Below are 10,800 nucleotides of genomic sequence, written 5' to 3'. Positions count from 1 at the left end.
CCTAGGTTTTCTGCCTCTCATTAGTCAAAGGGGTGTGGAGTTGTTTCTCTCTCTTCTGGAGGATTCTTCTGTGACCTTTTCCACCCCCACCCAGTTTGTAGGCTGAACATCTCGCTAAAAGAAAGAAAAGCTTAGTTTTTAGAGAAACTGACAGAGAAGTTGGGAGTGAGTTTCCTTTTGAAGAGAACTTTCAGGAATTTAGAAAAAAAAAAATCTATTCTACTTTTTTTTTTTTTTTGGTATCAGGAATCGAACTTGGGACCTTGTGCTTTTGAGGCAGGTGGCAGAACCACTGAGCTAAATCCCCAGCCCCTGTTCTACTTTTAATGTTTTAAATATATATTGGTCATGAAATTCTTGGGAAAGATATAAAGTGGCATTAGAGTTTTCTGAAGAAACTGTAGGATAATAATGAATCTATACAACTGGTATTAAAGCCAAAAGTCCAGACCAAACGTTTCTTTTTTTATAACATAACCAGAAAAATGAATGTAATGGCTGAGTCTTTATTTGGCAGGATCCAAACACTTGGCTTCCTCAAGGCAAGCACTGGAGAGGCTGCAGGTGAAGATTCCACAAAGAATCTGCACTCTTCAAGCAGGAAACTGGAGACAGCTCATCAGTTGCAATGATGGAAAAGTGAACGACACGACTCTGGAATTTGGCGAGATCAGTCCTGGGCTGTTGGCTCTATCCCAATGACCCCTCAAGTCAATATTGGACAAACCCCACTCAGCCTTCTTTACCTTATCTTTATCATAGGTGAGGATCCCAGCCAGAGGAAGATAACCAGAAAGTGTAGGGTTCTGACTTAGCTGTGGTGAATCATTTAATAGGTTAGCTCTACTGGCTGTTGCCTGGCACACGAATACATTTGGTGATAATTAAATGGTGCTTTAGTCGCACCAAGAATCATGTCAAATTCGACTCATTTTCTGCCCCTCCACTTCATATCTTATCTTTTCTTTCTGATCTGTAATTTTTCTTTGATACAACTTTCCTCGCCTGCTGACTGTTTAGTTTCAACTTTATTTAATCTTTGTAAATTGGCTTAAATCCCACAGAGAAATCAGTAGGTCATTAAATAATTACATGCCAAGAGAATGATAGTAAGAGATTTTTTTCTTTCTCTCTCTCTCCTTCTTTTTTTAGTGCTTTAAACAAAGATTAGTTGACAGACTGATGATCTCAGTCTCAAACTATTTGGCTTCAGCCTTTGTTCCAGGCCCCTGGTAGGCCCTGGTAGGCAAGTGATCTACAATTAAGATGACAACCCCCTCCCTCCCTGCTTAACTTTGCATTCAGGAGTTGAGCCTTCGGGATTTTACAATGTGCTACCACTCTTTTAAAGACTATTAATATTATTGCCTTTTTAGTTGTCAGTTTTGTGGTTATTTTAACTACCTTGAGCTAAAACCTGAACTAGAGACTAAAAAACTCATACAAAATAGCTCTAGAGAAAACCACCAGAACACCATTTTCCCCCCAAAGTGGGAAAATTTAAAATATACATGTATTTTAAAGATTTTGCTACTGAAATACAGACAAAAGTCTCATAGTTTCAAATCTGATGTTAAGAAAGTTTTTAAAAACCTTGCTAAGCCAACAGACAAGACCTATTTCCCCAGCTCTCCCTGACGCTAGGATATGAAGAAAAAGCTCCCTTTACCATCTCTCCCTCATCCGAGGAAAAGGGGGGCAGGAGGCTCACAGTGGACAGAGGTGGACACTGGAGGAGGCTTGGGCCTTTCCCTAAGCCTGGGCACCCAGAGCACCTCTGGGATTTCCCAAGAGAGAGGCACAGCCAGGTTGGGGCCAAAACAGTCTCCAAATCCACAGCTGCCACCAGTTTCCCAAACTGTTTCTAGTATCTGCAGGGCTGGGAGAGGAGCAGGTTATGCTCATTTTAGTGGTCAGGGTTTGCGAATCTGGGAGCAGAGCCAGAGGTTCTGTCCCATGGCTCTGGGTATGACATGGACCCTCTGGAGCCTGAAGCTGCAGGCTCCGGGACCTGGCCTCTGGCCACCTCCCAGGGAGTCCATCCGTCCACTGGATGCTGCCCATGGAGTGGAGTGAAGCAACTCATCCAATGTCACAGAATTGGTCTGTCAAAGAGCTAGGACTCAACCCCAGTGTTTTCTTCCAGCTCATTCATATTTCATAAACCCAGGAGATAGTCCATTCAAATGATCTAATATAATTGAAGGTGCATAACATATATTTGAATTTTAATTGTAATAACAATACATATGACAAATTTATCTTAATTTTTAAGTATGGAGTTTAGGAGCATGAAGTACCATGTAATTTAGTGACATCCGTATTATATATATATAATATATTTAGATGCTGAACACCTACATGGAAATTGAAAAGGATAGTCAAGAATATTTTCTTGCTGGGTGTGCTGGTGCAAGCCTATAACCCCAGTACTCTGGAGGCTGAAGCAGGAGGATTGCCATGAATTTGAGACCAGCCTGGGCTACGTAGTGAGACCCTGTCTCAAACAAACAAACAAACAAACAAGCAAAGAACATTTTCTTCTTACAAATCAATCACTTAATGGACACACATTATGCAGCCAAAACCAGTTGAGATGCGACAACCTCTGGGCCCCTCAAAAGCCTGTGATTTGTTCAAAATACGAGATCCATAAGTAGAATATAGCTAACCATAAAGACAGTATGTGATTTTGAAAACTGATGAGTGTTAAGGGTTAAAATGGGAACAATTAAGTTCATCAGAACATATGTTCTTGGGCGAGGGATTTAGTTCAGTGGTTCTACTGCTTGCCTTGTAAGTGCAAGGTCCCATGTTCTATCCCTGGTACCAAAAAAAAAAAAAAGTATGTTCTTCACGTACAACTAGAAATATGGTAACTCAAGGACAGATGTCAGGTTTGCTTTATAATAATGGAAAAAGAATGGGAGATGTAAACATCTCTGAATATTCTACTTAAATGAAAATAATCCTTTGGAAAATTAAAAGTACAGCTAAAAAAATGTAAGATTGTTTTTTATTAAGCTGCTGGTTTGGACCATTTCAGTATAATGTCATTGCTATGTAATAAATTTTAAAAGATTATAAAGTGGTTTTGTATTAACAACGTTGGGATCGCTTTGAATCAAGTTTTAATATTTATAAAGTCATTTAATTTGCTGTTATTCTGACCTGGATAACCAAAGCAAGAGGAGTTTTGCTAACTTCGGGATAAACAGAAATCCTTGTCCTCCTGGTTTCTACCTTTTGCCAGGGATGATTTTCACCAGGTACAGTGGCAACGTCTAGGGCCTGGGAGACTTTAAGGAGTCCAGGAAATTTGATTAAAATTTCCTAAGGAAGAAAGTGACTTAAAGTTATGTTGAGAATAAATGTTAATACTGATAGTATGGAAGGATGGGGCCATAAAATTAAAGTGCCTAAGACCTGTGACTGTCACCGTGCGGCCCTGCCCTGCGTAGTAACCCAGGTCTCTGATCCTTCCCATAAAATGATTGTTTCTTGCCCTGTCCTGCACGAACCTATGTATTCTGTGAACCTGTTATTTTTTATTTTGCTTTTAGAATTGTCATTACAGTTATAGAAGCCCATCAGAAGAAGTCACCTAGTTCCTCAAAGCCTGCTGAGACAAATATCAATCCCTCCTGCCCTTTTTCATCGTCTCTCTGTGTTATTTAACTCTGTACCTCTTACATGCTCATACGCTACTCCTTTTTTTTCAGGTTCACACATTATCTATTGACGTCTCATCATAAAGATGAAGACTTAGATGTTGTTTCTCTTCCACCCCTAACAAGCACAGTCATAAATACTCATTAGCTGTTCATCCTTATGTCGAGGTATTGCATTTTTTATTAACTCAGTGTTCAAGGTTAACACTATTATGACTCTCCACGTGAATGTTGAGTCAGGTAAGGAACTACAATTACTTTTCCTATACTGGATTAGTTGTACTTTTCTCTCTGTTAAGAGTTATCGTGTTTTCTCCTTTGCCTAGTTTCCTCTTTATGTATCATTAATGTGTACTCTGTATCAGATCTTTAAATACCTTCTAGTTACATTCATTATTCTTACATTAATTTTATTCTCTCAGATCTCTTCAGGAGTTAAGCTTGTATGAATCCAGCCTGTATGTCTCCACGCTTTGTTAACATCAGTTTGTTTTTGTTTTTTTGGTACCGGGGTACGAACTCTAGCAGGCAGCGGAACCACTGAGTAAAATCCCTGGGTGCATAATCCTGAGTGTGGGAATTCTTTTTGTTTTTCTCAAGTTGGATTTTTTGCTATTCTGCAACTCATGTTTCCATTTCTTTCAACTTATCCCATCATTTTGTTGGCACACATCCTCCAGTAATTCCCTGAAAGTGTGTGTGTTGGGGACACGTGTTGTAAGGTTTTTGCCTGAAACACCTTTATTCTTGCTCTTCCTTGGCAAGTTGGCTAGACATTTAATACTAGTTAAAAATGATTTCCCTTGAGAATTTTGAGTGCATTGCTTCAATTTCTTCTAACTTCCTATTTTGTTATTGAGAAGTTCAGAGTTATTCTGACTTCTGATACTTTGTATGTGATTCCCCCCCCCCACTACCACCACCACCCTCTGGAAACCTATAGAATTATTGACCCCTGTTTTCTTAGTCTGTTCAGGCTGCTGTAACAAATTACAGTAGGCTGGGTGGATTATAAGTCATAGACTTTGTATTCTTCAGAGTTCTGGAGGCTAAAAGTCTGAGATCAGAGTTCCATCATGGGTGGCTCTGGGGAGGACCCTTTCCTGGGTCTTCCCACCGCATCCTCATTTGTCTGGAAGAGGCAGAGAGGGTTTTCTAGAGTCCCTTTCATAAGGCACTACTCCCATTCACACCCTCGTGACCTAGCTATCTTCCAAAGGTCCCACCTCCCAGTGCCCAGTGCCATCCAGGATTTCAACAGATGGATTGGGAGGGACACAAACACTGGGTCGAAGCACCTGTGTTCCAAAGTATATCTGTGACGTGTCCTGCTATAGGTATATTTTTACTGCTAAACACTCAATGAGCCCTTTCACGCCAGACACAGATAAACTTCAATTTTAACAAATTTTAAATTATTTCACTAGGGAAATCATTGCTTTCTCTTAGTCTCTCTTTGAGGGGCTTCTCCTAGACTGGACTTTTAATTTGCTAGTGCTTTCTCTCTTATTTTTCATTCATCTTTCTTTCCAGAAGACTTCTTCAACCTTCTCTTCTAACCCATCTCCTCGGTGTTCATTTGTACAACTACTTCTGCATTTCTTTTTTCTGTACATTTATAGTTTTGGTCTCCTATTCCTATTTCTTTAACTTAAGATATTCCACTGGGTAGAATCAATAGATATCATAGATATCAATATTAGCGTTAAAAGATTATTTTCCTGCCCGCCTAATTTTTATTTTCTTGAAACAGTTTTGTTTTGTGCTTATATATTTTATTGCAACATTTGTACAACAGATTATCCTCAAATGTCTGATAATTCTTGGCTATTCATGACTAAGGGTGTCAGAGTAAAAAGCTGAGCAGAAGCTCACCATGCATGCACAGGGTTCATGAGGAGAACAGAATTATATATAATGTATATATTACATGTATCATATAAATGACAGAGAAAAGATCTACAAGGTGGGCCTACAATGGCTGGCTGCAGAAGGGCCATCTGTGTGCTGAGGATCCGTCAGAAGTTGCATGCCTGGAGCTCACTGCAGTGTCTCCTGCGAGTCTGTGTCAGGAAACCAAGTGCCTGCACTGGAAGGCTGATGAGGCTGAACTGGAAACCTGGGCACAGACGTCCAAGGGTGTCGGTGAAGATGGGAGCTTCTCCAAAGAAGCACAAAGTAGGACTTCCCCCTTGATTTCTTTTTTATTCCCAGCCTATTGATTGGTGCCACTCACACCCAGGGTGGATCTTCTCTCTTTGGTAAGTCAGCCATCCAGACACACCCAGACCCGTGCTAAGCCAGGTGTTTCTTATTCGAGTTGACAGCACGATTAACTGTCCCAGTGGATGCCTGAACTTTTTTCAAGATTGTCTATCTTTTGGCATTTCTCCTTGGTTGGGCTGATCAGATTCCCTACAGAATACACTTCCGGTCTTCTGTGAGCCGGGTGAAGCCTAGCGGCCTGGATTCAGGTTGTGCTGGTAGAGGATCTCCAAGTATGTGGCTCCATCCTCCTTGTTTTTAGTTCAGTTGCCTTTCTTGACTGGGTTCCCAGGTCCAGAGATCTTCTAGTTCCCAAAACTACATTTCTGTTCTGCTGAGACTGTAGTTGCCCAGCAGACCGCGGTGGGCCGAGGAATGGAGAGATCGAAGCACTTTTTTCTGCCAGTCCCTTCCATCCTTTCCCCACCCTTGTCCACCTCCATGGTGACTGGCACTTTCTGTTCCTGAGCCTTCGGTTGAAGATCCGCTGGGAATGAGGTTTATTCTCAACTGTTCCCTGCTGTTGCTGCTCAGGTGTAGGCTTTCACAGCCTGCAAAGTCTGTTCCCATTTGACCATCTACTTTCCTATCAACGTCTGTCTCTCTCTTTGTGATCTTATGCCTTTAAAAATCCCTTTGGGGGGAAAATCCCTTAGCTATAATTTCATTGGATGGTGGAAAGAAGCAAGATTATAGATGTGTTTATTCTCCATTTTTACTTTAAAGTCACCACAAAAGTGAGTTTGAATTAGTTACCTTTTTACAGAAATACAATGACTTTTGCGGCTTTTGGAGTTGTGGATATTATTTTGTAAAAATCTGTGACCTTATTTGCCAGTCTTAACATGCCTATTGGACCACCCCAATGTTTTGCAAACTTGAGTATTGTCCTAGCCTTATTTATTTAAAGAAAAATAAAACCAACAGACTGCTGGCACAGAGTTACGTTATTTTAATTATGACATTACTTAACGTACACAAATGTAAGCATAGACTATGCTCATAGCTCTTGTCCATTTATATAAGCAAAAGGAAAAACCACTTAATTCAACAAAATTGTGTATTTAGTTCAAACTAACAAAATACATTTAACCTGACAAGTATTATCATAACAGGACTGAATTGTTGATCTAAATATGAATGTGGTACTTATTACTGCACCATGGGTTCTTTTAGTTCACTGTCCATGTGCTTCTGGTGTGACATGAAAAATAAATTCATCCATCTTTCTGAATTTGAAATACAAGGAAATCTCTTTTCAGATAGCAAGATTTATTATTTTATGAGTATTATTTAGCAAGAATGGATCTTTTGCCTACAGAGCCTGCTCTGTTCTTTTTATTTTAATTCCTAGCAAATAAAATAGTACTTGGTGAAGCTAAGGGGATCAAAAATGCACCAGTTGCCCTTAATTTAGTTTAGAAATATTTTCTGAGCAGGGTCTCTGCTGTCCATGTGAGATGACTGACAATAACTCCCTAGGAAATTCCCTAGGAGGGAAGGTGACAAGCAGGGGAATGGATGTACTTATACACATTTACAGGAATGATGAACAGCTCTTCCTTGATTAAGAATGAGTACATACAAGGACCCAAGTTCGATCCCTGGTAGCCCCCCCCAAAAAAAGAAGAAGAAGAAGAAGAAGAAGAAGGAGAAGGAGAAGGAGAAGGAGAAGGAGAAGGAGAAGGAGAAGGAGAAGGAGAAGGAGAAGGAGAAGAAGAAGGAGTGAATACATGAATAAAGATGCTGATTGGAGGAAGGGTGCACTTTGCATAGTTATGTGATTTTATTCCAGTGTGGATGGCCACCCGTTTGAAGTCTGTGGTGGTTGCAACTATACCTGCTTAGGTGTAAATGTCTCCACCAAAACTTAATCCCTACTGTGAGGTATTATGAGGTGGGACCAGGTAGGACCTTTAGAAGTGATTAGGTCTGCCTCTGTGAATAGATTAATCTACTGATGGGTTAATAGATTAATGAGTCAATGTGCTAATAAGTTAATGGGTTATTAGGAGAACAGGTCTGTTATAAAGGCCATTTAGACCCTGTCTTTGTAGGGGCCCCTCTCACCATGCGATGCCCTGTGATGCCTCAGCACAGTGTAGAGCCCCCATCAGCCAGGAGACCCTTATTAGATGTGCTCCCCATGTTGAAATGCCTGGTCTCCAGAACTGTGAGCAGGACAAGGATGATGCATCCTTTATAAGTTACCTAGCCAGTGACATTCAAATTTTACTCAAAAGCATTTTATTCTAATTCTGAAAAAGAAATTTGTTAAAATAATCAATGCTTAAAATAACATTAAATATTTTACTCCTTTACTGTGATTGAATTCTTGGGTTCTTCCTCAGGCTAACATGGCTGGAAATGCCCCATGATCACGAGAAAGAGCCTCCGGCTGGTTCTCCTGGGGAGGAGTCCCTGCAGGCACTGGACCTAGTGTGGGAAACCCCATGTACAGCATACTGTGATAGTCAATTTGAATGAGGTAGGAACTTCAGATGAGGTGACTGGATGATGTGGACACTCACCTCATCAATGGCTTAACCTCGTCAATGAGTTATAGGAAGTGGACGCATGGAGACGTCACCTTGGGGACTATATTTGGTTGCGATCACTTCTTTTTAGGCTCTTTCCCTGTTCACTGCTTGCAGGGTGCTGTGAGTCAAGCCACTGTCCTCCATGCTTTTCCTTGTACTGTTTCTGCCTTGGAGTCACCTGACCATGGACTGAAACCTCTGAAACCATGAGCCAGAACAAACATCTTGTTTTTTAAGTTGCAGATGCCAGGTATTTTGTCCTGGAAACAGGAAATATGGTTAATACAATATCTGCTTAAAAGCAGAGTAAAAACAAATAAGAATTTTTGGCATTTATCTAAAATTTGTGAGAGAATTTTCTAGAAGGAAATAACAGTTGATAAAAGACAGCTAGTTGGTGAAGATCCTCACTTGGTCAGGGTCAGGTTTAAATTGTGTTGGGCACCTAAAGTGGGGGACTCGGGAAAGCAGAGCCATGGGGACAGTCTGGACTAACGAGCAGTCCTTCACGAATTGGTCACCTGGGAAATTCAGTGCATGACTTCCGGATGGACATCAGGGGCAGCCAGCTGACAAAGGCAGCCCTTCCTGCCTGACAAGTCCCCCTGGAGTGGGCAGGTTCACAGCGCCACATGGGTCTATCTGGTTGCAAGGTGACTCCGAGACTGTGACCAGGAGCCTGAATCCTGCCCCCGGGCGAGGAAGCTGCAGAGTGAAGCTGAGGGTTAGCGCTCTCTTGAGCCTGTGATTTAGGGCGCATTCCAGCTCCAGGATCCGACCTGAGCCTGAGGGAAGGGAACAAGCACACAGTCTAAGCGTATGAAACACCTGCCCATGGCCCAGAAATCTAGATCTCCAGGCCAAGGCTGAGTCTGTGCCTATGTCTGGATGTGAGTACATCAGGGAATTAGGGCGACGCAGCAGAACTTCAAACAAAAGGAAGCATTCCTGCCGGAGCCGGCACCTTCCGATACGGCCCCTGCCCGTTCTCAGCTTCCAGCCTTCTCATGGGTCTCCTCCTCAAGACCCTTTACTTACAAGTGACAAGATTCCAACACGAGTTAACTTTCAGAACGGAGGGAGGCACAGGGAGGGCACTGCCCGAGGGCTTGCTTGTCCTCCCACCGCTTTCTTCGTATGACTTCAGCAGCCGGTGCAGTGGGTTCCTTTGCTCCTGTAAATACGGAGCCAGCGGTGGGAGCAGGAGAGGAGGAGCATGGAGGGGCGGTGAGACAGACTCAAGTCCGTGTTTACTCAGATTCACTGATTCTAAAGGGAAAAAGAGAATTTCCCTCCCAGTGTTACTGTGAAGTCCTTGGGATGGACTCTGGCCTTGCCTTAGCTTAGTCACTGTGGCTGGGGTTGGGACCCTAGGACTGGCTATTCCTGAATCATGAGCCAGGCTAGGGAGAGAAGTGATCTGCAGCCTCACAGAGACTGACTGGAGCAGTACAGGAGCAATTCCCCTGAAGGAAGGGGTAAAGTTCTTTCATAAAAAGCCAGACGTGATGGCACACCCCTGTAATGTCAGCACTCAAGAGAATGAGGAAGAAGGATAGCCATGAGTTCAAGGCTAGCCTGGACTATGGAGTGAGACCCCACCTCAAAAGCACAAACAATAACAACAACAACCATAAAAACAGAAAAAGTTTGCTGGGCTTAGCGGCACATGCCTGTAATCCTAGCACTTAGGAGGCTGAGACAGGAGGATCTCTGTGAGTTTGAGGCCAGCTTGGGCTACATAATGAGTTCAAGTCCAGCCTGAACTACATAGTAAGACCTTGTCTCAAAAAACAAAAACAAACAAACAAACTCTAAAGTGGGGTGAGTAGGTGCTGGGCGAAGGAAGACAGCGATGCCTTTTACCATCCCTAATCTCTTCAGGCTCAGCTCAGGTGTCCGTTCCTGATGTCCCCCTGTCCCTGTAGTGGGTTAGGTGTCCCTCTCCGGGCTCACATTACCTCCCAGCTGCACTGCGGTGCCGGTGCTCATTTCTAATTGTCTCTTTCTGCATGAGCTCTTCTGAGACAGGTGCCACGGCTCATTCCTATTCACACATCCAGGCTCTTGGGAGAATGCGAGTTCCAGGAATGTTTGCAAAGCAGGACCAGAAGGGATTCCCAAGTGACTGCAAATCCTCTTCAGAGAAACAGGAAAGAACATGCTAAAAGTACAAGGGCCAGGCAAGGGTAAAGAGGTGGATTAGGCAACTTCTTTGGTTCTCATAATGATCACACTTGAGGCAGCATCGTTCCTTGTATTGTATGGACTGGAAGGGAAAGGTTAAATTTTAAAAGCTCATAGAACCAAGAATTGTCATCATC

At 42.4% G+C, this 10,800-nt stretch overlaps 1 protein-coding gene across 2 annotated transcripts; it reads right to left on the bottom strand.

Annotated features, from left to right (window-relative positions):
• Window positions 1–7,649: 7,649 nt before the first annotated feature.
• Window positions 7,650–10,800, bottom strand: LOC104863939. 2 transcript variants are annotated; one of them, XM_010626627.2, is made up of 4 exons: window positions 10,438–10,800; window positions 9,515–9,745; window positions 8,998–9,261; window positions 7,650–8,736 (listed from the first exon to the last, which is right to left on the bottom strand). In XM_010626627.2, exons 1-3 carry the CDS (start codon window positions 10,637–10,639, stop codon window positions 9,032–9,034), a joined length of 663 nt encoding a protein of 220 aa, XP_010624929.1. In that variant the 5' UTR covers window positions 10,640–10,800; the 3' UTR covers window positions 7,650–8,736; window positions 8,998–9,031. The 2 variants fall into 2 exon arrangements, with proteins under 2 accessions (XP_010624929.1, XP_010624928.1); XM_010626626.2 differs by lacking the exon at window positions 7,650–8,736 and having other exon boundaries at window positions 8,804–9,261.

The sequence above is a fragment of the Fukomys damarensis genome, unplaced genomic scaffold (assembly GCF_012274545.1).
Source record: "Fukomys damarensis isolate Sample0158 unplaced genomic scaffold, DMR_v1.0_HiC HiC_scaffold_14, whole genome shotgun sequence".
In the NCBI taxonomy this organism is placed as follows: domain Eukaryota; kingdom Metazoa; phylum Chordata; class Mammalia; order Rodentia; family Bathyergidae; genus Fukomys; species Fukomys damarensis.
The sequence above is the reverse complement of the archived record's forward strand: the minus strand, read 5'-3'. Positions and strand labels throughout refer to the sequence as shown.

What these genes read in the sequence shown, in the direction of transcription:
- LOC104863939 (XM_010626627.2), bottom strand. Translation starts at nt 10,639, where the DNA reads ATGTTCTTTCCTGTTTCTCTGAAGAGGATTTGCAGTCACTTGGGAATC. An exon ending in CACCGCAGTGCAGCTGGGAG is followed by an intron (nt 9,746 to 10,437) that starts GTAATGTGAGCC and finishes TTTTCCCTTTAG; the next exon opens with AATCAGTGAATCTGAGTAAA. An exon ending in GTGTTGGAATCTTGTCACTT is followed by an intron (nt 9,262 to 9,514) that starts GTAAGTAAAGGG and finishes CCCTTCCCTCAG; the next exon opens with GCTCAGGTCGGATCCTGGAG.